Source organism: Python bivittatus, unplaced genomic scaffold, assembly GCF_059951505.1.
Source record: "Python bivittatus isolate LINGU-HERP-01145 unplaced genomic scaffold, Pbiv_v1 ctg000850_np1212, whole genome shotgun sequence".
Taxonomy (NCBI): Eukaryota; Metazoa; Chordata; class Lepidosauria; order Squamata; family Pythonidae; genus Python; species Python bivittatus.
This window is the reverse complement of record NW_028277112.1, coordinates 27,681,761-27,708,952: the sequence shown is the minus strand read 5'-3', so window position 1 is coordinate 27,708,952 and position 27,192 is coordinate 27,681,761. Positions and strand designations below refer to the sequence as shown.

The window sequence follows — 27,192 nt, the reverse complement described above, 5'->3', positions numbered from 1 at the left end:
TTAGCTTTCCATAAATACTAGTCCTGGTTAAGCCCTCCCATCCAGCCAAAGAAAAAGCAGAGGTTTTTTCTTGTGGGTTGTAAGAGTAAGATGACAAATACTTTATAAAGTCTAAAAACACAATTTATCTAAGTCATCCAGTTAATAAACAATAGATCCTTTCACTAACAAAGATTGATGATTCTATATTTTTATTTTTTTACTAAAAGGTCAACTTTTTTTCCAAAGTATTAACATGCAAGCCTTCTTAAGGTAGCTTTTATTTGTTAATTTGACATGAAAATATGCAAGTTACACTAGAATTTAAAAACACACATCAGACATTAACATAAGCCTATTTCCTGATTAAGTTTCTAAGTAAAACTAGCCAAATAATTTTGTAGAATCCTTCATCCTTCTATTTATGATGTAACTAATAGACAATACAATATTCTTTACAAATATTTTGAGTAAAATTTGTGTAGCTTGATTGCTAAAATACAAAAGTTTTCCATACAAAAAAGTCGTTGAAAGCACTTTCCTTCCCCTTCCAAAAAGCACATAAGAATGTAAAAAGATAAAGAGTAGATGGCTAGACTAACAACCAAACCCCACACAAGTATTTTTTTTTAACAAGGATATTAAAAAAGGACCAGCGTAAAAATGGTTGTTTTTTGAAAAAACAGTACATTATTCAGTGTCAATATTTCACATTTCAAAAAGCTATATATATGATTTGACATACAAAAACCTCCATCTCTGTGACAAAGGAAATTAAGGCCAGACACAGCTTTAAAATTCAAAAGGAAATACAAAAATAAGTTGTGCTTCCAAGAAGGTTCTCCTCTGCAGGAAGGGACAAACATAATTGAGGACTAGATGATTGGCATTTACATGATTGCACAGCTTCTGTTGGCTCCTCGCGGGTCTCCCTGTTTTGAAAATAAAAAAGGTGTTATTAAGGCTGTAACTGTAAAGTTTCGTATGCATTCAGTATAATGAATAATCTGCATGAATATATGAATATCATCTGCAGTATAATAAATAATCTGTGATAATCTGCATATCAGCATGCTGTCTGGGGAATTCTGGGAGTTGAAGTCCACACATCTTAAACTTGCCAGGCTTGGGAAACACTACTTTAAAAGTTGAGGAAAAAAATGAGACATTTCATTCCAAGTTAGGAGCTGGCTAAAGGGAGAACCGAAGCTACACTGAAGAAAACCTGAGTAACCAAGAAGCATTTTGAACACAGGCAAACACAAACATATCACCTCCTCCCAGTTCACTCTGTGCTACCTCATTAGCTAAAGGAAGATGGTTAATGCTAGTCTGGATAGACATGGTGATGGTTGCCTGGCAGTATTTCATGTGCTTATCAATCAACTTACTGATGCTCCTTCACTCATACTTTAATACCCAGGGTGGAGAGGCTATTCTTTCTCCCCCTATTGATCTTTCAATCTTCTTAATAATGGATAATTATTAGTCCCTTCTTCACCCTCTAGATCACCAGCAGCCAAGTACCAGCAACCCAAGCAAACATTAACGTCACATTATGATGCTAGAACTATCACAAAAGTTGTCTGGATCTCAGTCTGCACTAGCTCCAAGACTACACGTTGCTGCATCAGAAGCAACTCTATAAATCGAATGGCCAGACATGAAGAAGACTGTCCGTAATAGGATATGTAAGCTTATTGCTATTTTAAAATTATTGTTACGGGGAAATTAACATTTCTAGATTGTGATTTAATGTTGTTGTTCCCACGAATTCTTTTTAATGCAGGTTACAAAATGCAAAAGTTTGCAATATACCAGTGTCTTAGAAGTACTGAGCTTTCAAATGTTAAACTTTCAGCTTAAAATGTAAAAAAAAAAAAAAAAAAAGTTATTTATTTGCTGAGCTTTATAGTTGCCAAATGCAAGAGTGGGCTTTGCATGTGCTGGGCTAAGATACATCCCAAAACAGCCAGGATTCACTATTATTCACAATGATTATGAATTGTACTATTGCTTCTTGATAGACTGAAAAAAGTTTAATTGTTGGTTTCACTGCCCAATGTGGGATTTTTTTTTTAAAATCTCCTTGGCCATTTTTACTGTGGATTGGGGGTAGGTAGAACTTGGTGTGACCCATCACTTTGTCTATTTTTGTAGTCCTAGAGAAAAAACAGGAAGAAACACAGCTTTTTCAAATTCTCACTGTTAACTTTCAGTGGAACACTTGAAATATTTCAGGCTTGTTGCAACAGGGTGCTCAGTGCTGGGAAATTTTGTTTTTAGCTTAGAACAAAGCTTTTATTTTGTGCACAGCCCTATTAAATACCCAAATGGATAAGTCCGAATTTATTTCTACTGATATATTATATGGAAACATCCTAACTGAAATGGAATTTTAAAATCATTATCTTAAGAGAGACAGCATCAATTCTTATTTAAAAGTATATGTATAAGATTAACAACGAAATAAATATTGAATTGCTGGCTAAACTTTTGTCAGAGAGACAAATTCCATTTTTAAACATATCACTGTAATGTCATTTCACAAAGATTTGTTTCAAACATTTTTCATTAACAGCAAGACTGCTCTTCCATATAAAAATCCTGACAGCTAACTGCCCACGTCTAGCGATGTGTATATGTGCACACACTACTCACATATAGCATTTGACTATGAAGACCTTGTCCAGACACGTACGCTTCCAGCTGAAGCTGCACAACTAGTAAAGTTCTATTATTTACTTGTCTGACTCTTGCAAAGAAAATCAGACAAATCTCAATGATTAAGATGGAACAGGCTTTTCCTTTCTCACCTCTACTGACTTTTGCTTATGAACGACTTCTGCAGCTCTGTGCAGGCTGAGAGAAAAATCTGTTTGTAATACAACTGAAGTTTTAAGCATCAACTTTGACCAGACTACAGAGGCATGCAAGATGTTTTGAATTCAAAACAGTGGTTTCATTTTTAAGGACTTTTCTGACCGTTGTAGAAGTGTTCCAATGCTGTTTTGACCATTCTTAAAATGACCCATACTTGGAACAACCCTGCTTTGAGTACCAGCATTCTTCTCATGAATTTGTTATTTTTCTTACAACGAAATAAGCACTTAAAGAAATCCACACATTTTGGTTGCAAAAACTATACATTACTTGCAAAATACAAGTTTTATGTCTGACCTCATGTTCTGTAAAGAAGACATAGTACAGGTCAGGAACAAGACACTGTTCCTTTTCCAAGCTTCAAGCTTGACAGACTTTAGCATTAGACACTGAACTCCTGGCAAGCCATAATAAACAAATCCCTGATTTGCTTGAACTTCAGAGGCATCAGATAATTGTTTGGAGAAAGCTATGTTAAAGCTTAATTGTTTTGATTATGTACTATCAAGTCAGTGTTGACCCTCAACCACATACATTTTCTCCATCATGACCTGTCCCTAGCCTTGTTTTTCAGGTCTTCCAATGGTGCCCTCATCGTTACTGTAACTGAGTCCACCCACTTCACTGCTTGTCATCCTCTTCTCTTTCCTTCCACCTTTCCCAGCATTACAGCCTTCTCCAGAGATCTATGTCTTTGCATAATGCACCCAAAGTAGGATAATTTGAGCCCAGTCATTTGTGCCTCGAATGAGAACTCTGGGTTGATTGGTTCAATGATACATGTTTGTTTTCTGGCTGTCCGTAACATTCTCAGGAATCTTCTCCAACACCAAAGTTCAAAAGTGTCAATACTCTTTCTATCCTGCTTCTTCAAAGTCCAACTCTTACTTCCATACAAAGGGAATACCATTGCTTGCACTGTTCTGAACTTTGTAGGTATAGACACATTACAGCACCTGAATATAATTTCCAAGGCCTTCATGACTGGTCTACCAAGTGCTAGTCTGTGGTGTATTTCTTGACTGCTTGTTCCTTTACTATTGATAATCAATCCTAAGGGGTGGAAGCTATCCACCACTTTAGTATCTTTACTGCCAATTCTAAGGTTAATTGCTGTATTTGCTGCATATTTAATTTTAATCCCAGTTTTTCATTGTGCCCCTTGACATTTATTACTAGAGCTTGCAGATCCTTTTAATTTTATTTCATTTGTGAGATCTTTATGTTGATTTGTTAAACAAGTGTACCCTGGTTTTCTGCAAAAATTCTCACCTTGTTCAGAAGTGGATATTTTAGATATTTTAAATTATAGGATACCTGCTGGTGAAATAGATCCTCCTCTTCTACAGCTTCAACTGGTTCTTCTTCTACTTCTTCCCCCTCTTCAGCTTCAAGTAAAGTTGTTTTGAAGACAGTGCTTCTCTGAGCAACCTCCTGTAATAGACATGGCTGGTTTATTATCAAATACTTAACCAATTTTAAGTAATTATCACTTTTAGGACTTTTTTGTTATTATGTGTACTACTGCAGTGAATGTATAATCTCACAGGGAGAAGTATATTATATATTAAAAGGAAAATTACAGCCTTAATCCTCTTTTCAGTCACATCTTTCCTTAACCAGATAAATTAAGCTATATCAATGTAACTGAGTCATATATTTTCTACATTACCTCTCCCTGAGAGTTTTTTAGAACAACTTTCACATCTTTGCCAGTGCCCCAGGAGTTCTGGTTCTTCCAGATGAGGTCAGAGGGAGGACTGGCTGTTATTCCAGCATTAGCAGCCCATATCTGAGAAAAATAAAATAGATCATACAAGATTAATATACATCTCTCAGAAAGGATCTTTGCATCTCTATTTATATATAAGGTTAAAAGGCAAACTACACCGAAACTGCATGTTTCTGGATACAGATTGCCAAGAAACTAAGTGAAATAACTGTTTAAAGACATTGACCTGTAATCAATAGTACGCTTCATTTTCTTAGGGAAAGGTGTCCAAATGACACTCGGAATATTGATTTAGGATTAATTTACAGATATTTCAGTTATTATTCCACTCCACCTGGACCCTTTGGTTGCTGACCAGATTTATGTTTAATTATCACACTACATTTTAAGTTCCACATAGCTGATTTCACTTACTGTAACAGTCTGGCCTGCCTTCAGCACATATCTTGAGGTATACTTATAACTAACAGAAACATCTCCTATTTTTCTGATCATCTCCCAGCCTCCCATTGGTTGATCCTAAATTAAAACAGAGAAAAAAGATCTGTATTAGGCAATTACTATATATAATCATGGACAAGCCAACCGTTGAAATTTCAACCAAAATAACATGAAAAATGCATCACCTGCAGATAAGCCTACCTTCAAATTTTTAACTGCAGTGACAGGCGAGAAACTGCAAACTGTTATGTTATAATTTATAAAACTGCATGATTTTAAGGCTGTGACAGGCTTTAAAAGATCTAAGCTCCATAGATAAGCTGAATCCAATTTTGGAGTGTATTTTGGAACCTAAAATTCTCGGCTTATTTACGAGTATATACAGTATATATTTCTACCCATTAAGCTACTCACACTAGAAGAATTATATACAATATATTTTGCATATACTCTATCTGTTCTATTAATCAATACAGAATAAAATACAATAAAGTTTTTCTGGAGCCAGCAGTCTATTCATGGGAAGTTTAATCTTGAAATACAATGTGTCATAACTAAACTGTAAGAGAATCCCTCAAACCTTTGGTCTTCCAGATACCACTTAACTACAACTTCCAACAGCTTCATCCAGCATGGGCAATGAAACAATGCTAGTATTTGTACTTTACATATATCTGGAAGGCTTCAAGTCCCCAACTCTATCTTATGTCAGCCTTGTCCATCCTTTAGATATATAAACTTCAACTCCCAATAGTCCCCAGCCAGCATGGAAATTGCTGAGAATTATGGGATTTGGCACACAGGTTGGAAAATAATGACTTTTATAATAAAATGCATAACCACTGGGATTATAGAACTAAAAATTTTCAGTACAGATAATCTTCGACTTATGACCATTCGTTTAGCAACCATTCAAGGTTACAATGGCACTGAAAAAAGTGACTTACAACTGGTCCTTGCACTTACGACTGCTGCACTGTTCCCATGGTCACGTGATCAAAATTTGGGTGCTTGGCAACCAGCATGTATTTACAACAGTTGGAGCATCCCAGGGTCACATCACCATTTGTGACTTTCCCAGCTGGCTTCGACAAGCAAAATCAATGGGGAACCATGTGATTCACTTAACAACCACATGATTCATTTAAGGACCATGTGATTCATTTAGTGACTGCTGCAAAAAATGTCATAAAATTGGGTGTGGCCATGTGATACCTCGCTTGACTGCACTGCTTAACAATGAATTTTCCAGTCCCTATTGTGGTTGTAAGTCAAGGACTACCTGAAAAAAGATTTAAAACAATCTTTCATTGTCTGAGTTCACATATCCTACATAACCAAAAGCAAATAAATTATATGATGGCTTAGCACATAATTAACATACCTGATCAGAAGTGTTCTTCAAGCGGATAAATTTCCCATCTACATCTATCTCCTCGATACAGATATTTCCAGTAGCAGAAGCTGAATGAGAGATACTAACACTACTACTGGCCTCTGATTCTTCCACATCAACCCTCTTCCTCTTTCCCCTAGTTGTACGAACACTGCGGCTTGATGATGCCCGAGAGACAGTTACACGAGAAGATGGGCTGGGAGTAAGTTTCAACCTGAGCAAGTGGAGAAATTAATGAATACTAGTATTTCAATCATGTTTCCATGTCTAGTGTTATGAGCCGGTAAAATTTCAGTGTAAAGTTTGTGAACCCAGCTCATTAATAACATAGTAAGCCATTTACTCTGTATGTAATTTAGCACGCAAGCTTGAATTTTCAAATACATACAGTTTAGTTACTCTTCTTTCCCCCATCCTAATCAAGATTATGAACTAAAGCTAGGTATGTGAGGGTTCAAGACAAGGGCTGTCCAAAGAATAATGTATTAAATTGTCCTTTTATTCAGCAGCATACTATTTTAGATGAGGAGTGGGAGAAAGGAGAAAAGGCCTTGTATGCATTTTTTTGTTGGAGATGCAAAACATGGCCAAAGCAATCCTAAACTGAGTTGGGAAAGAAAAGAGAGCAATGAATCTTCTTCCAACTCTCAAGATTACTCGCTCATGACAAGTAGGCTGGAATGTGTGGAGAGGGCTATATTTACGGCTGTGCAAACTGTTCTGTGCCCAAACACGTCTGTGCATAGTACAGTACTTTCAGACCAAAACACAAGCATCACAAGCAGCAGTGGTCTGGGAGTTGGATGGGAAAAAAATCCAAGAATACTGGCAGCAATGGTGGCTAAGAGGTTGTAGGTAAGATTGTCAGTCTGCTGATGCACAGATCATTTAGAAGAGGAGGGGAGAGACTGTTGAAGTGCACCAGCATTGTTCACTTTGCCCCATTAGTCTCCTCTGGAGTTTGTTTTGATGGAACCCCAGAATACCCAAAATATTTCAGGTTCTGGTTCTGACAAACCACAACCTAACCAAAACAGCTCTGGAGAACTTCCAAAACACACTTTCCATTTTGTGCACACCCTGAGTTGTTTTTTAATCCCCTCTGAACTGAAAAAAGTGACATGTGCACATGCATGTGGAAGTGACTTGACATCCAGCAAATCCAAGCTAATTTGTCCTCACATTAAGAATGTTTTGTTTTGGGATCTTATAGCAGCTACCATTAGCATTTTTTAATAAGCGATGGCAACAAATCCTTTCCCATTAGCAAAACTATTCCCTGCAAGAAAAGGCAATTTTCCCCAGTGATTAGAATACTTATAACTACCCAGATTAATCAATATCTCAATACTGTTGCTTATACTATACACTTCCTTACAGCAAGAATTTTAGCTGGATTTTAGCTGTTTTGCATGTCATACAATGCTAACCCAACAAATTTAAGGCTGATCACACAGAAATCCTAGGAGAAAAGTTGGCAATGAAGATCTTTCCAATTTGTCCTCCATTTGTTAAACCACTATGCACTTCCATGCAACGAAGGTCCCTCCCAACCTTCACATGATGTGGATAGTGTTTAAGTGAATAGAAAGATTAAATCATCTTTACATTACCTTTCTTCTTCACCCTCCAACAGCTTCCTATAGGCATTGATTTCCATATCCAGAGCCAATTTTACATCTAGCAGTTGTTCATAATCATTCAATTGCTGCTGCATCTGATCTCGTATCTCTGCCATCTCTCTCTCTTTGTCAGAGAGTGCCCTACGGAAGGTATCCCTTTCTTTAGCCAGGATGTCCTCCAGTTCTTGCATCCTCTCTAGCCATCCTCTAGACTAAAAATTACAAAAACAAAAACCTCAGCAATCCTAATTTCTGAGAGTATATATATGTAAGCATGGTGTTAAAAACCAAAACAGACAAGCAAGAAATCCATTTTACTCCTATTTTGAATAATTATCATAAAGGAGTTAAATTGCCCCCCCCCACATATTTAAAAGCTATTGTCTCTGATAATTAAGCAGTTTAACATAAAAGGAAATAAACACACATATTTCCTGTTTTAGGCAAGAATAAGTCATGCATATTGCCGAATAATTACAAAACTCATTCCCAGAATGATTATTCTTAATATCCAGAATTCAGCTATTTTCTCATGCATGAGCATCTTGAGTAAACGCTAAACGTAATGGATAGTACAATGTAAGGATTAAGTGCTCTTTGTTATAAAGCAAATTGAGTACTTTTCGATAAAAGCCATCTAATACATCACACATTCCATTACATTTAAAAATGTGTACATCTTTCAAAATAACTTTACCAAGGTGACTTATACCAAATGACATAATATTTCAAAATTATTCATTTTTTTTGCTAGCATAATTTGATGTTATTTTCCCCCAACCAAAATAAGAAAAATATTGTTGAACAAAAATAATTTATGCTAAAAACACTGCTTGCTCTGCTCTGATGATCCTACTTCCACACACCCAATAGTTCTTGGAAGCCAAAATAATCTTTTTACAAAGGGTACTTTCTAACCTAGGAACTAAAACAGCAGAAGTAAAATTAATTAGAAAAGGACATTAAAACACAAATAAACAATTAAAATTAATATAAGTTATTAGAAAAATTACAAAGGAATCAGCTCAATTTGTTCAGTGGAAAACACCCCAATTTCAGATGCATCCAACATTCACCCCTAAATGTTTAATGAAGATTGATTGTTGACAAGCCAGTTTTATTCTGTCACCCTCTTTCCTCTCTTAAAAGCAAAAGGAAGACAAAGAAAAACTCCTCATCAGTGCTTGCAATAAAGGCAAAATAATCCCTTGCCTTGAAAAGTACTAAAAGCTGGGATATGCAGTCTGCGATCTTTATCAGCCAGAGAGAAACACATCCAGTTTAGCTGGGACCTGCTGGTATTCACTCACTCACTCACTGACTAAATCCGAATCTTCAACCCCTTACCTCTTTCTGCAAAGCAGCCAGCTGGGAAGAGAGGCTGTCAATGCGCATGCGGCTTTCGGTAAGTTCTTCTCTTACAGTGTTAGCTGCCGAGCTACACATTTCAGAGGAGAGTCGTGCGTTTTCAAGCTACAGAAAAGCAAAGAGAATGCATTCCACACTTGCTCTGTCAACAAATATAACAAGCACATACACTTAAAAAATCTGTAACAGAATTAAGTTACGCAAATTTATGTAACACAGGAAACGTCTCATACTGACAAAAGTGACAACTGAGATTACGTAATATTTTGCTGGTGAACAATCTTCCAACCACCAAAAGTACTCGGATTACTATTTTTTTTTCCAAACAGCAACACTTTCACTATATTTATTAACTCAATATTTAATAAGTAGATATAATAGGGTCCAAAATAGTTGAAACAGGGTGTTAACAGTTCACTGGAAATGTGTCCAAACTGGTGCTTAATAGTTTAGAAAAATATTCCAGTTCAGTGAAATTTCAGTTATTCAATAATTTCAGCTAATTTGTTTAAAAAATCCAGTGCAATCAGATGGAATAAGCATCTATTAAGAGCACTCTGCATTGCTACACTTTAGGGCTGAACAAAATGTAGTAAGCATGTAATTCCTTTACCTACAAATGATTCAGTCTGAGGAAGGCAAATGTTAGCCACATTAGGACCTCAAGTGTTTCAACAAGAGTAATATTGAGTGAAATGTATTATCACATGACCCTTTTAGATTCTCAAAACAGAATTTGGGAAACAAAAAAATTGAATGACCCAGAAATAAAGTTACTGCTTCAACTGCGTTAATTAGACAGTATTTGGTGTAGTGATTAAGATAATGATCTAGAAACCAGGAGACTCATTTCTCAGCCTCTCTTAGGCATGAAAATTGGCTGGGTGACTTTGGGGCACTCACTCTCTCTCAGCCTAACCCACCTCACAGGGCTGTCGTTGTGGGGAAAAATGGAGGCAGGAGTATTAGGTATGTTTGCTTCCTTGAGTTATATATTAAAAAGTGGAATAATAATCATAATAAAATATAAAATCTTACCCTCTCCCCCACCTAATGAAACTCAAATTTTTAAACTTAAATTTTTAAACTTGGCCATCATCCAAACAGCTTTTACACAAGAGGATGGCCCAGTGCAGGAGGAGCAACAACACAAGACCAGAATCAGCAGTTTACCTTCATCTAAAGGAAAAAGGACACTCATTTGAGGACAATAATGTTCACATTTTGGACAGAGAAGATAGGTGGTTTGAGAGAGGAGTGAAGGAATCCATTTATGCCAAAGTGGAAAATCCTTCCCTCAATAGAGGTGGAGGCCTCAGACACAACTTGTCTCCCATTTTTCATGCTGTTCTTTCCATCAGTCCCCAGGAAGATTAAGACCACTTCACAACTTCACCAGGAAGGCAGCACTTAACGGCCCACTTGGGGATGAGTGAGGGATTAGGAGTAAGACATCCACATCCCAAAGACTCTACTGATCACATCTCCTATTGTCCCTTCAACGAGCCCATCATGTTAGTGAGAAATGCAGCCACCCTGGAAGACATTTATGGGGTCCCCCCAACCAACTTTCTAGACTGAAGAAGCTGCTTGGACAAGCAGCAAAACGTATCAAACCAAAAGAAAAGAAGTCCAGTTGCCATGACTCAACCTCCAGATAACATTACTAAAGATTCCTAACAAAAAATTGTCAAAACAGTTTATTAAAGTGGTCATACTTTAAAAATTGGTTTTTAAACAATCAATTTTTTGAGTAGCCTAAAACCAAAATTAAAGTTCATATTCATATTTAATTACAGGTAGTCCTTGCTTAATGACCATTTGCTCAGAGATTGTTCGAAATTACGATGGCGTTGAAAAAATGGACTTACGACCTGTGTCCAAAATTATGACCACTGCAGCACTCCCAGTCATGTGATCAAAATTCAGGCACTTGGCAGCCCACCCACACTTATGAATACAGGGGCATTTCAACTCCCCCCACCATCTCTGCCCTTTTGGCCCTCTGCTGCCCAGTGCTCCGTTGCCCCAGCTGACTTTCACCACCGTCTTCCTCCTGCTGCTGAGGCAGCAGGCCCGGCCTAGCTACTGGGCTGTATAGGACGGGCTTCACACTATGAAGGGAAAAAGAGCTGAAAGCAGCCTTTCCCCACTTCTTCCCAGCACAAAACTAGCTCCGCCCCCACCCAAGAGCTCCAGAGAGGGCTTTGCACTGAAAAGAAGGGAAAAAGCCGAAAGCAGCCTCCCCCCCCCTTTTGTCCTGGGGGCTGGCTGAAAAAGCTCAGTGTTGAAATCCAAGCAGGGTTTTCAGCCCTGGAGTGGAGAGGCTTCAGAAAACTCTGGGGCTGAAAATCCAAGCAGTTCTGAGCCCCTTGTACACCCAACCCACACCACACCCCCGCGCACCCTCACTGACCCTCCCCTGTATCCTCTTGCTCCCTCCCTCACCCAGCAGAACCTGGGGCTTGCAACTTCCTGCTGGCTTCCCCACTGACTTGACTGGGGGAAGCCAGCAGGAAGTTGCCTCGCCTAACAACTGGGGCATTCACTTAACAACGGCAACCAGGACTGCCGGGATTGCAGTTGCTGAGTGAAGCGGTCACGTGATAATTTGCTTAAGGACTGCATCACTTAGCAACCTAAATTCCAGTCCCAGAGGTGGTCATTAAGCAATGATTACCTATTCTAAATTTGAAAGCAGAACTTTTTTTAAAAAATTGCTTATCAGGAATAAACAGATTTCACCATTTTGTCTAATTACTCCCTGCTTAATTTTTCCTGCCAGTAATAATAGCTAAACAAAAAGGACAATTTTATTCACAATTCAGCATTCCATGCAAATAAAGATCCATGGCTTGCTCCTCACCTAACCTTATAGTCAGGATTCAACATACAACAACTATGAAATAATATGTTATTTAGCACTGCAGCAGGAGCTAAGAGCACACAAAACAGCAAGTCTGCTCATTTTTAACAAGTTAGAATTCCACTTTATCACTTCTACAGTCAATATATTTCATTTGCATTGAAAAGTTTTCAGTAAGACTAAGAATCTGAAAATATTCAAATGTGGGTACTTTGGCATGGTACGTTTCTTCAAGCTCCTCTTTGTACAGTTTCACTTGGGCATCATGTTGCTCTCTCATTTCTTTCAGTGCCTGAGCCAGTTTATATTCATACTCTATCTGACGCCCAGAGTCCACCTCAACAAGGCGAGTCTCATGTTTTCTTCTTGTTTCATTTATCTCCTAAGAATAAACGAATAAAGTTATAGTTTGCTTTAAAAACATTCACTTTTTTTAAAAAGCAAGGACCTTAGCAGGCTGCCATACTAAGTTAGGGCTGCATTTACAGGGTTTCTTAGAATAGGATCTTCAACCTTCTCCATGCTAGCAATTCTTCTCAAAATTACTTGCTTTCTACTTCTACTGGTACAAGGGCTAGCAGTATGTGCTTTGTCTTCTTAATGACAAATATGTGCTCAAAGAGGATCTGTGGGCCACAAAAATTATAGATAATGGTTTACCCGCCCCAGCTTAAAAAACGTTTGTTTTAGAATCTTATTACCTCTTCATACATAGTTTTTCGAAATTCCAAGTCTTCAATCAAACTTTGGCAGCGATTTTCAAGATCCACTTTCAATAATGTTTCATCCACCAATTGTTTCTTGGCAGCTGCTAAAGCAGCTTCAAGCTTGAAAGGAATATTAAAGTAAAATTATAGTACAAACTCACCAACAAAATGCCACTACAAGAAAGAGTAAAGTATCATCTGACCCAGTATTCGTATAACTGACCAATTACAGATTTTAAAACCTGCCTGATGTGAAAGTATCTGAAATTTCCTTAATCTTGGATTTATTAATTCTATCACACATGATGAACTCCTGTGGATACAATAATTTATTTATTAACATAAACACACTTCATTTAAATATATTCTATTTAGGAATTTTTATATCACTTAGTTCACTTTGGCTATCAGTTCAAACTCCCTTCTTCTATACGATGAATGGTAATTCGTGTAATAGTGGAACTGGACCTAAGCATAATGGAAGATCTGCTCCTTCTGGAAGCTACTGCAATGACAGGTGACCCCTTCAGAGAGGACAATTCTGTGAATGAGTCACAGCTAATGTTTGGCAAGGACTTCTCTCCTCTGGTATGAATAGGGAGGATGTCTCTGAAGACTTCCATTTTAAATTAAATCCAAAAAACTATGGCTATTCTAGTTTTAACTACAGTCAATTGAAAGAACCCTGCTTTATTAAGGTTGAGATGCAACACTTTATGAACCATCAAACCTTCTTGATATAATCCTAATGAAAAAGTAACCCATAGGCCTGAACCTGACACACATAATATACCATCACTGTGAATATAAAGGGAAAAATCAAGAGTGTACTGTATATAGTTGCTGCTACTAGTTTAGTAGCATAGTTGAGTAGCGATGGCAGGTTTTTTCCAATTTATATACAAGTATATATATACAAGTAGTAGATTATTTACCCTTACACCAATTATCATCAGATCCACTACAATAAGAACTCAAAAAACAACTGTTTGAAAAGATAACTGCTTATGACTTACCTGAGTAATCTGATCTTTTAAGTCTTCAAGCTCTCCCTCCAGACTTTTTTTATCACCAAGTGCTGTAGCAAGTGCTGCTTCTTTTGCATTTAGAGAAGCTTCAAATTCCCGAAGCTTTGCCAGGGCGCAATTCAGATCAGATTCTTTTTTTGCATAGCTAAAACAAATCAGAAGTTCAATTCAAAGATCAAGAATGTGGAAAATATTTCAACCCAAAGTGCCTGTTTCAAAGTTTGGAATGAAAAATAGGCTTGTTCTAATGACATATATTTGGCTTCTTCAAGAAACATCTTAAGGGTTCAACTGTACAAATAACTGCGATCCAGTTGCTTTTTTCCAAACTGCTTCCAGCATAGCACCATAACCCTGTAATGTCCCTGCTGTTATTAACGCAGAAAAATAGGGTGATGTGCAAGTATAGTAATGGGGATAAAGAAAGCAGGAACTATAAGGCCAAATAAAAGACACAGGTGCATGCTGGGTAAATTGCTGTTTTTATTTTAAAACTATACAATAGGAAAACTCTAATTCATATAGGTGAGTTGTATATATGCTGCACTTTATTTGGTAGGCAGCTGTGTGTTAATGCTACTGAGGTTGTGTAAATCTAAAGACTACTGGAACAACTTTGGTCTGGTTGTTTTAAGCATCAGTATGCATACCCAATCGGGGTTTGCTCTTGAGTGCTGTTGGAATTGAGTTTTCAGGTGCAGAATATTTGATCGGGGCTGTTTTGTTCTAAACATGACACAACATATGTTTGCTATTTCATTTGCACCTCTTCAGTAAATCTCTTCAATTACATTGGAAATCAGATAAAATCTAATAATAGCAATAGACGTATTTGCATGTACACAGATTTCATTGATACAGCAAACAGTATTTTATCAAAACCATGTTCTGAAGAAGATATTTAATGCATGTTTACTCCTGTTAGGATTTCAGCAAGGAAAGAAGGAAGAAGTCTTCTTTATATCATAGCATGTCTAAGTACAATTACATCATAGCATTAAATGCCCCTAATTTATATTATGTTACAGTGATTAAGATCTGCTCCCTAGTAATATCAGCCTACAAACTTATTAGCAGCAGTCTCTTAACTTCTTGTGCAATGAAAGCACTTTTGGTATGCTTATAATTAAGTTCACAGTGATACGCATTCACTTAAGTATACATTGGGAAAAACCTATAAAACCTTCATAAAGTATTATAACATAAAAATTATCCATGAGGCAGTTCAGAATAGAAGCTATTGGCTTTACAGCTACTAAAAAACTGGCAACTTTAATACAAAAACCAACTTTTAGAAGTACCAGAGGAAACTGACTAATGAAAACTTCATCCTGGTCACTGAAGAATTTTAAATCTATTTTTTCTAATATGTATTTACTGTAAAGAGCATACTGAATGAGAAATTCCAAGGGTTTAGACCCTGAAATGGCTAAAGGAAAACCTTACCTGTCAATCCAGGGATATAGGTGGAGACCTCAAACTCTGAAGAACCAATGAGAAGCAGGAATTTTCCCCTCTCAGGTGGATTTTTTTAAAAAAAGAAGATGGTGACTTCCATTTTGTTTCTCCCCTATATTACTGTCTGAATTTTTCCTGGGGCTAGCTGAAACCCAGGTAAAACAAGCTCCAACTCCCAGAAAACTGGGTTGGTTATCAGAGCATCATACAGCAAGCTAGAGACCAATAGATACAGTACATTTTTTTTAAGGACTGGGATTTGATCTTTGTTCTGTGGCTGGGTATGATGGAACAGCTAGCTAACATTAACCTCTTCAGAAATAACTGTTTATCTTTTTCCTTTCTCCTTTTGTACCTTTCAACTTCTTTGTTTTTTTTCTTTACTTTGATATGCACAATAAACCATCATAAAAAGAAACTACAAAGTTAATACCTGTGGCTTCTTTCTGTGGCTTGTTAAGATCACAGCACAATATTTGAATAAAATGGCAAACAAGTTTCTAACACAAGCATGGCCTTTCTCTCAGAATTAAACTAACTCCCACTGTTATTCTGAGAATGGGAAAAGGAAGACGACAGCATACCTAAGACTTAATGCAATTTTAAAAAATTTAAAAAAAATTACCTCCTTTAGCTATTTTTCTTCTTTCTCCTTTGGGCCCATAGTTTTACATACACAAACATACAACTATATGTACGTACATCATATGCACACATAAAGTACATATATATGTATAAGGACTATAAACCTTTAGGCAGACTTAAAAATGTGTGGGGTTTTTTTTCATAGTATCTGATTTTTATATATTATGTCTGGCAGTAGAGACTTAAGTAATGTTATCGACCATTGAACTAATTTTCCCCTTCTTTGTATGCCCTCAATGAACTATTACTAACTCAATTTTCAACTACAAATGTTATTCATTCATCTAAAAGATTTATACCCCACTCTTTTTTACACATATAGGGACTGATATCACAAAACCTATTACCACAGCCTTTTTTTCACTGATATGCACAATAAATGACCAAGGGGAAAAAACTACAAAGTTAAAATCTGTAATTAGCAAATAATTACAATAGAGCATGCACTTGCCCAGGGATGTACTGAGTTGGCACTTCTGGCTCCCTCAAGCAGGAGCCCCTAATCTCTTCTCCCACAATTTTTAGGTGTTGTAACCTTCCATGCAGTGGTACGTATGTGCACACACATGCATACCACAACTCATTATGGAAAAATTTCCTCTGTGCCTTTCTGCTAGAGGAGAGATGAGTGGGGCCTCCTCTCTTTTCGTACCATTCTTGCTAACAGATTTTCCAGGATGCATGGTAGGATAAATTTGTTGTCAGAATAAAACTATGATTCAGAAGAAATTCTAAGATATTTTAATATGCAGATTAAAGTTAAGGAGCTAATTGGGGATTGAAGACAATGGAAGAAAGGAAAAAGGAAACTATAATCAATCTGCCAACATTTTTACTCACAGTTAACGTTTCAGGCACAAAAACTCCCCTTCTCCCACACATACACACAATGCAGGTGGAACAAAACAGGACTAAGGATATAAAGAAATAAACAGTTCAGAAAGCCCATACATAGATAGAGATTTCCTAATTTGCATCTAGATCCAAATTTTCCTAAATGGCTATTACTGCCTTCTCATTCTCCAATCTCCTCCAGGTTGGGGTATGTTTATTACTTGGTGGACGCCAGCCTGGGGAGACATGCCATCTTCTGTGATCAAAGGCAAAATAGAGGTAAACTTACGTTCACCTGCTTAAAACTTGAATTTTCCCAGCTTTGCTGGACTCTGTCCACTATCTAGATTAACTGACTTATTAACATTTTCATATCTGAACTTCTGGGATTATTTTATCCCCATTCACTACATAAAATAATCTAAAAATTACTGTATATGCTTGTGTGTAAGCCTATTCACAGATAAGCTGCCCTTTGAATTTTTAACCAAAACACCTTGTAAAATGCACCACCTGCAGATAAGCCAACCCTCAAAATTTTCACAAGGGCTTATCTACAGGTGGTGCATTTTTCATGGTATTTTGCTTAAAAATTTGAGATGCATCTTATCCGTGGATGGACTTATCCATGAGTATATGCATATACAGTCAGGTCCAGAAATATTGGGACATCGACACAATTCTAACATCTTTGGCTCTATACACCACCACAATGGATTTGCAATGAAACAAACACAATGTGCCTTAACTGCAGACTGTCAGCTTTAATTTGAGGGTATGTACATCCAACTCAGGTGAATGGTGTAGGAATTACAACAGTTTGCATATGTGCCCTCTACTTGTTAAGGGACCAAAAGTAATGGGACAATTGGCTTCTCAGCTGTTCCATGGCCAGGTGTGTGATATCCCCTCAGTACCCCAATTACAATGTAAATACAGATAAAAGGCCCAGAGTTCATTTCAAGTGTGCTATTTGCATTTGGAATCTGTTGCTGTCAACTCTCAAGATGAGATCCAAAGAGCTGTCACTATCAGTGAAGCAAGCCATCATTAGGCTGAAGAAACAAAACAAACCCATCAGAGAGATAGCAAGAACATTAGGTGTGGCCAAAACAACTGTTTGGAACATTCTCAAAAAGAAGGAACGCACTGGTGAGCTCGGCAACACCAAAAGACCCGGGAGACAATGGAAAACAACTGTGGTGGATGACCGAAGAATCCTTTCCCTGGTGAAGAAAACACCCTTCACAACAGTTGGCCAGATCAAGAACACTCTCCAGGAGGTAGGTGTATGTGTGTCAAAGTCAACAATCAAAAAAAGACTTCACCAGAGTGAATACAGAGGGTTCACCACAAGATGTAAACCATTGGTGAGCCTCAAAAACAGGAAGGCCAGATTAGAGTTTGCCAAACGACATCTAAAAAAGCCTTCACAGTTCTGGAACAACATCCTATGGACAGATGAGACCAAGATCAACTTGTACCAGAGTGATGGGAAGAGAAGAGTACGGAGAAGGAAAGGAACGGCTCATGATCCTAAGCATACCACCTCATCAGTGAAGCATGGTGGTGGTAGTGTCATGACGTGGGCATGTATGGCTGCCAATGGAACTGGTTCTCTTGTATTTATTGATGATGTGACTGCTGACAAAAGCAGGAGGACGAATTCTGCAGTGTTTTGGGAAATATTATCTGCTCACATTCAGCCAAATGCTGCAGAACTCATTGGACGGCGCTTCACAGTACAGATGGACAATGACCCAAAGCATACTGCAAAAGCAACCAAAGAGTTTTTGAAGGGACGGAAGTGGAATGTTATGCAATGGCCAAGTCAATCACCTGACCTGAATCCCATTGAGCATGCATTTCACTTGCTGAAGACAAAACTGAAGGGAAAATGCCCCAAGAACAAGCAGGAACTGAAGACAGTTGCAGTAGAGGCCTGGCAGAGCATCACCAGGGATGAAACCCAGCGTCTGGTGATGTCTATGCGTTCCAGGCTTCAGGCTGTGATTGACTCCAACGGATTTGCAACCAAGTATTAAAAAGGGAAAGTTTGATTTATGATTATTATTCTGTCCCATTACTTTTGGTCCCTTAACAAGTGGGAGGCACACATGCAAACTGTTGTAATTCCTACACCGTTCACCTGAGTTGGATGTACATACCCTCAAATTAAAGCTGACAGTCTGCAGTTAAAGCACATTGTGTTTGTTTAATTCCAAATCCATTGTGGTGGTGTATAGAGCCAAAGATGTTAGAATTGTGTCGATGTCCCAATATTTCTGGACCTGACTGTACATATTCACAGATAAATCGATCCCAATTTTTTGGTTGTATTTTGGCACCTAAAATTGGCTTGGCTTATTTTCAATCAAATCTTGGTGATACAAATGACTAACAGTTTTATCATTAACAACATGCCACCTTAGCACTCTAAAATCCTACAAGTAGATTAAGCAATTGCATCATGAATCAACATAGGATGCATGGCAAATAAGGGAAGTCTTGCATCTAAATATAATTCAATTAAGAGTTCAGTTCAAAAGCTCAAAAATGCAACTGCAGAGAGTAAAAGCAAGCATCCTACTGTGTAGCAGCCATGATAACAATGTATTGCATAAATTTATTGCTATAACTATAGGTCATATATTTATAGAACATAAACAGAGATAAATTACAGCAAACTAACTGTGGTTCTACAAACATACAAACTGGCCATAAGCCTACAAGAAGAAACATCTTATTAAGCCTGCCTCTCCTAATGAGATCTTCTACTCTGTGGGACATGAGACATCTGTTTCAATTTTGCTTGTTAGGAACAGTTGCCCCATGCACCATATGAAACATAGTTTACACTTGTTGAATCAATCAAGTCATTGTCTAAGGACAGCCCAGGATAAACATGTATGTATTTTAATATTATTTCACAAATATCTTTTTTTAAAAATGGAACAATCTCTTCTAAGGGGTAAAAAAAAAAGCTGGCCATCTTATTACAAAAGTTAAAATCTGAAAAATTCAGATTTTAAGTTCAGTGTTTATATTGTACTTGTGCATCTGGGGCCATTGTATTGTTTTTGGTATTTTTTTCATATTACATCGGTCATGTATTAATTCTAACAGATAGGCTGGACACCCATTTTCTACACAGCAGAATTTTCAGTTACTTAATGCATACTGCATAAATATTTGTACAGAATAATAGTTTATTGTTTTATGTGAAACTCAGGGGCATGAAAGCCAGCTGGGTGACTTTGGGCCAGACACTCTCTCTCAGCCCAGCTCACAGAGTTGTTGTGGGGAAAATAGGAGGAAGGAAGATATTAGGTATGCTTGCCGCCTTGAGTTATTTATAAAAATAATAAATGCGGGTTAAAAAATCTAAAAAAACCCACTCTGGTATGTGTGAGAATGAGTACTGAAATCATGTGCAGAAAAATTAAAAAACAGAAACAAAACATTAAAGATGCTTTAATGTATTGAGGTGCAGCTTAGTTTCCCATTGTAATGCAAAACTATTATTTTTACTATTTCCTATATGATTCTGGTCAATCGTCAATGGTTTTGCAAACAATATGCATTTGATAGTACTTGAATTATACTACAGAATTTCTCCTCACTATTTTTTCAAAACTCTGGTTTATTTTAGTCGCAATCATGGAATGAAGCAAGCAACCAAGTCTGTTTTTCCTATTGTAACTGAAATGTATTACACTGGTGGCTACACAAATCCAATTACTGTTACAAGTATGTCATGTTTCTACTAGGGAACCAAAACAATGACTCCAAGAACTGTGTTTTTCTATAAGGCTTCTCCAGCATTAATATAAAAATTAAAAAAATACTTTAAAGTAGCAACTTGCCTTTATTGATCTTTCCTCCTTTGGCTTCATGACTTTACTTATTTACTGAATTCTTCAAGAATTATGTTGTTTTGTAATTCAGCATGAAGAACCATAAATTTATGCATGTTATTTGGCCATTATTCACAATGTAATAGTGAAACCAAGGCATTAAATTTTCTATTTATCACTAGTGGGAACAGATATATTTTACCATCCTCATAGAAATCAAGATATCTAAACTCACAAGTGCTATAACCCAAGGCTTATTATAAAGCCCAACTTCCAGGAGATGCTATTGACACAATGCTTAACCATGGCCATCCCCAACAATATAACTCAATTTCCTATTATTATTCATAAGTATATATAAGCTCCATTGTATTTTAGGTGGAATGGGAGAATTTTTTAAAAAATATTCCTTACCCTTGTATCCCAGATCCATGCTCTGAATCTATAAGAAAGTTATACAATATTTTCTTTTTAGATGTTCCCAAATATGATTATCTTCTGATGTTCTTGTAAGAGACTCAACCTTAGTGAGTCAAAAAATATTAAAAAAAACTGCAGTATTGCCCACAATGCTAATGCTCACATCCACTCTCTACTAGACGTTCTTGGTTTATTGTATTTTAGAATACATAAATAGAAACAATAGTCCTCTTGAACTTTAGGGATTGAACATTAAAGAACAAGTATTACAGCTCTATGACTGTGTCTGAAAAATTCTCTTTGAAAATGTCAGCCACACAGGACTAAAGAGAAAAAGATTTGAGCATCCTATTTCTCACATTCACAAAGGATATATGCAAACATATATTCTAAATTGGCAAAACCTGATAAAGCAACATCATGGCCTTTAACAGAATGCTGAAATAAGTAGACTATTGCATTGCTAGGAAATGTTAGAAAGGGGGTCTCCTTAACTGAGATGTCTTTGAGGGGAAATTAGTCAGCCACTTGCCTGGGATGCTTTATTTTGGATTTCTGTGCTGAACAGAGATTGGAGTTGATGACCTAAATGGTCTGCTCCAATTTATGCTTTAGAAGCTATTGTATATATAAAAAGTACACATCCATGAATATTAATGAAATGTTCCCACCCCCATCTCTCTTGCTCCCTCTTATTTTAAGAAAAGCAAGTTAAGGAGAGGCCAATATGAAGATAATAAAGAGGGAAGAAAAGGACTAATGATGAAATCTCTCATCATTATTCTACTATGCATTTAACAGAGCTGTAAAATTACTTTACTCCTGAATCAATTTATTTTTCAGCAATTGTATTTTAACCCATATGCTCCCTCACACTATTATGTACCCCTAGTAAGGGAAGTGTATTTTCCCTACAACTGCCAAATTATTTATTAGTTATTATTACTATTATTAGAGATAACAGGAACCAGTATGAGGAAGTTTCTTTAAAATACTATACAAACCTATGAAAGAATAAACATTTACCTTACTCTGGTTAAGCTCAATAATCTTATGCTCATTAACACTGATATCTTAAATCATAATTAATACTGATATAATACCTGTCTTTTTATTTATTTATTTTATTTATTTATTTTCAAATTTGTATGCCGCCCATCTCCCCCAATGGGAGATTTTATCTTCAATGGTCTAAGTTATCTAAATATTAGTTAATAATCTTTAGTCAATACTATACAAATACCACTGTATCGAAATAATATAATGTATTCTGCATGTTTTACAACAATATATAAATAAAGAATTTACTCTAATTCAAGTACATAAACATTACATTATTTATTTATCCAGCCTTCATTACATCATTTTACTCATTACCATTCAAAATACAGGGGATTTAATATGTCAATACTTCACATCCATCAAATAACAAAATTACATACCCAGCTCTATAACATTTGCTATACCGCCTGCCTTTCTTCTCTGCAGAACCACCTGAGCTGCATCAAGCAGATTGGTTACTTTTCTTCCTAAACACAGATTTTTATATCTGAACACACCTCACCTTATAAACTATATTATATGAAGCTATTATTATTGCTTGACAGAAACTTTCCCAAGGCTGAGCACCAATCCACCTGTAATCATACCAAATCAAACCTGCTGAAAAAGCAAAAGTGATAAAACAGATGTCTGAGTATTATGCCAGCAAAGCTTTGAACTCTTAATTTATAGTATATTAAAGACAGTGATTGAAAGGTGTGTAATGAATCAAGAAAATATGCATTTACACCACATTTTCTTATTAACATAGCTGTAATTTAGAGATCTAAGATGCATGCCAGCTCCAACCACTAAAATCATTTTATCTGCCCATTTGATGGACCTATCACATTTTATTATTGGGATGTAAAATTTACCCACAATTTGACTTACAAAGATAGAAGGAAAAAATCCAGTCTTTTATGACTGTATCCCAGTGTTACTTTTGGTTAGATTATCTAGCTATAGTTCTAAACTAGACTGTTCCAAGTATATTCATTTCTCATGCATAGCCACTTCTGATTAAGGATTAAAGATTAATGTCGAGTATGTTAAAGTTTAAAATTAAAGTCCCTACCTAACTGTTTGAAAAGGCACATCTCTTTCCCCAGACAACTGCCTGAAGAGCACAGAAGACAGGAGTTTATCTTCCCAAACATAAAGGATAAATTTGCAATCATCAGCACTGTATTTAAAAGAAACTATAAAAGAAGAGACAGCATTAATTTTGTATTGTTCGCATTATGAAATACACACGACTACCTGCTCCTTTTCTAATTTCCATGGTATGAACATTTTATTATGGACAAATAATCTTAACAGAAAGAAGTGGAAAGTGGACAACCTGAAAAAACCCTGTAATAAAGAACTCACCAACACAAGGCTGTGCAGAATTTTGGTTTCTTTCAAAGCCCCTCTTCTTTTGAGGCTGGGCAGCTTTGCAAAATGTGAAAGCACCCATTACTAAAGAAAATCTCACCAAGGCCCTTGAAGTGGCTGCTTTGATGTGCATGCACAGAAGATGCTTCCACCTATGCCTCTGGTGAATTGGAACAGCTAGCCTTAATGCTTTAAATGGAGGCACTTCACTTTTTTGAATCAAGCTGCTATCTCAAATTAAATCTGTCCGACTCAGGACAGCTCCACAGTCATTTTGCAAGACCTATTAAATATACTCAGAAGTGTAGTTTCACAAAGATTTCTCCAATCTGCATGAAAGATTGGTACAGTACTGTAAATTAGTATAAATCCTAAAATTAACTGTACTGCAGGACCTACATTATGAAGCACATTGCTAGAGTTGAAGAAGCTTCCACCTCATCAGTTTAGGATGGAGCTCAAAACATATCTTTTTTTACTCCAAGCTTTTTCAAATATATGTTATATGCTGTTACTGTTTTGTATATTTTTGTAACCAGACATAGGGACCTGATATCGTACACATTTGCAACGAATGCATAAAGGCATTATTTATCCCTCTTCTTAGCAACCAGATGCCTACATGATACTTTGGACTTAAACTTCAATAAACCCTCGTTTTTGCCCATGTTGGCAGGAAATTATGGATATTTAAGTCAACAGATCTAGACGGCACCAATTTATGAGAAGTTGCCCTAGAAGTATAGCATGTCAAAACTATAAATGAAAACTCTGATTTCAGTGGTATAGCACAATTAACAGAAGAAACATAGCTAATATCTAGGAACAAAAATATGCAAAAATATCCTGAAAATTAAGAATGTAATTATCCATATGAGTAGGATGGAGCGAGTGAGTTCTTTAGAGAAATAACTGTTTTCCTTAAAAATTTCATTTGTATTTCCCTTTCAATGGTACAAAGATTCTTGTTTGCAGATACAGGTAGTCCCCAGGTTAAGAACGCCCAGTTTAATGATGACCCATAGTTAAGAATGGAGCCTACTGTAGCAAAATTTGAATTAAATACACAATGATTCAAGTTCATTACACAATACTACTTATACAGCTTAAATAAAAATTCGACTTAAGGACAGACCTTGGGAACAGAACAGACCACCTGTATGCGCATACTTGTCAGGTATTTTTTTTCCCACCAAAGTTGCATATGACTGGCAGCTACAAAAGTATCTTCAGACAGGCATTCCTGAACTATTGAAAACAGAAATATGAATCCTTATTGTACATGTGTATGATTTCAACACACATTTGATGCCCATGCACAACTTCACTAAATTCTTTCATAGAAACAGACTCTTAAATAACTTCCAAAGGCACAGTGAGACTTTGACAGCACAACTCTTTTTAATAAAACTGACTGAAGCTAACTAAATCAGTGACTCTCCACATTCATGTCCTATTTGTTATAGCAATGGAACACCTAATATTGCATACAGAGGTCCAGATTCTGTCACTAGTATCTCCAGGTAGAGTTGAAGAAACTCCTTTTGAAGCACTGGACAGCAGCTCCCAATCAGCATCAACAATACCTGCTTAGATGGGCCAATGAAGTGACTTCTCCAGAGTCCAATATTACACACAACAATAATCATGTTTAGATGCCAGGTAAATAAAATAGGTTGAATATTCACGCTTTTACAGGAAGTCAAATATCCATATTCCAAGTTGTTTTCCCCAAAGCTGAAAACTGATCATATAGAAAACAAACAATCGTAGCAGTGGGAAGGACAGGAAACTTATTTTCATTCATTCAAGTAAGAATACACTAGTTGCAGCACATGGCAGCAGCCGGTAGAACTGGGTTAATACACTTATGAAATGAATGGGAGAAAAGGGGAGGAGACAGTAACATGCTCTCAAAGCATTTGATTCTCATTTATGAATGTAGCAAATACTGAGATTGGAATCTTATCCTAATTCCAAATGAGCCATAATTCCCAATTATATCACCTTTCAAAACAAGGAGTTACAACACAGAATGACAGAAAAGCAAAAACAGAAAGAGGAAAGGTTGGAATCAACATAGCCTCTCACAAACATCCTGCATATCCTGTAAAATCAGATATAAAGATGATCCCTCTCACCTACAGTCCTTCGCCTGTATTTATTCATTTTCTGCCTCGGTGGCCAGTGGCAAGGGATGCATATGGGAAGAAAAAAAATGTGACAATTTTGCCGAAGGGTGGTGGACGGGAGACAATTATTCGGGAAAGCTAACAGAGGATCGCTTGGTCGGTTACATCAAAAACCAATACAGGAACGCCCCCCCCCCCCAATTTCCTCCACAGGCACATTAACCTTGATCAACAGTCCCATGGCTACATTAGGGAGAAACCTAATAGAAGGGAGCCTCTAAGGGACGAAAGCAAACCACATGCCTCTGGCTCATCGGTCGCCCAGCGTCCATTAACGAACCGTTCTCCAGTTAAGGGGGCTACTACGGCTTTGTGGGAGACAGGCCCAAAGGCGGCCACTTACTTGCCGAGGAGCTGGTCATGTTCTGCGCGGATCTTGCCCAGTTCGATCTGCAGCTTGGCTCTCTCCCGAGCCGTGTCGTCCAAAGCGCGCCGGGCATCGGCCAGCTCGGTCTCATAGAGGGACTTGAGGCCCGTGAGCTCCCGGCCGCGCACCTCTTCGCGCTCGGTGACTTGGAGGTGGAGCGCGCTGTTCTCGATCTCCAGGCTGCGCACCTTGTCGATGTAAACGGCCAGGCGGTCATTGAGTTCCCGCAGTTCCTCCTTCTCTTGCAGGCGGGTGATGCGGGTCGGGCTAAGCGGCGTGCTGGCCGCACTGCTCCGGGTGCGCTGCCCTATCGGCGTGGAAGCCGCCACAGCAGCCGCCATGGCGCGAACAAAGCGCGGGGAAACGCGAGGAAGATAAAGAACGGGCAAGGCGGGAAACCAGCGATATTGCTTGGTTCAGGCCGAGGGAGGGGGCCCTAAAGTTTGCGGAAAAAGAGGGTAGGAGGACGCAAGCGTCTCCCGACCCCCAGCGGAGCAAATCGGATCGAAAAGCGGGAAGAAAACTTACAGGGCAAATCGAAAGAAAAAATTGAGAACCCCCTTTGCTTCAGCCCTAGAAAAAGAGAAAAAAAAAAGTGAAGTCAGAAGCTAATGAAAGCAACCCCAGGGTTTCAATGAATGAGCTGGGGAGGCGAAAGCAAGCTGCCAGGCGGGAAAAAGGAGGAAAAGGAAAGAGGAGGAGCGAAAACAAATGAGGCTTCTGCAGGTGCCGAGAGGGGATACAGGGGAGGAAATTTTTTAAAGGGAGGAGGCAGAAGGAAAAGTACGAATACAAAGAGGACCCGCGCAGGCTCCCGCTGGCGTTTGCTGTTGGAAAGAGCAAACCTGGTTGCCCAACCGAGATGGTAGACCGCCTCCGGCCGCTCCTCCCGAGTAGAACGAAACACAAAACAGGCGGGCTCAACGCAGAACCAATATGGCCGCCACGCGCTTCAATCCCACGTCCCTCCCTTTTC

At 37.6% G+C, this 27,192-nt stretch overlaps 1 protein-coding gene across 1 annotated transcript; it reads right to left on the bottom strand.

Annotated features, from left to right (window-relative positions):
- Positions 1–242: 242 nt before the first annotated feature.
- LMNB1 (lamin B1) lies at positions 243–27,192 on the bottom strand. The gene is made up of 12 exons (XM_025165035.2): positions 27,062–27,192; positions 26,193–26,789; positions 14,011–14,167; positions 12,989–13,114; positions 12,499–12,669; positions 9,401–9,526; positions 8,045–8,265; positions 6,420–6,645; positions 5,009–5,113; positions 4,535–4,654; positions 4,180–4,296; positions 243–911 (listed from the first exon to the last, which is right to left on the bottom strand). Exons 2-12 carry the CDS (start codon positions 26,555–26,557, stop codon positions 870–872), a joined length of 1,776 nt encoding a protein of 591 aa, XP_025020803.1. The 5' UTR covers positions 26,558–26,789; positions 27,062–27,192; the 3' UTR covers positions 243–869.

What these genes read in the sequence shown, in the direction of transcription:
- LMNB1 (XM_025165035.2), bottom strand. Translation starts at nt 26,557, where the DNA reads ATGGCGGCTGCTGTGGCGGCTTCCACGCCGATAGGGCAGCGCACCCGG. An exon ending in TAAAAGATCAGATTACTCAG is followed by an intron (nt 13,115 to 14,010) that starts GTAAGTCATAAG and finishes ATTCCTTTCAAG; the next exon opens with CTTGAAGCTGCTTTAGCAGC. An exon ending in TGGCTGCTTTGCAGAAAGAG is followed by an intron (nt 8,266 to 9,400) that starts GTAAGGGGTTGA and finishes TGTAATTTTTAG; the next exon opens with TCTAGAGGATGGCTAGAGAG.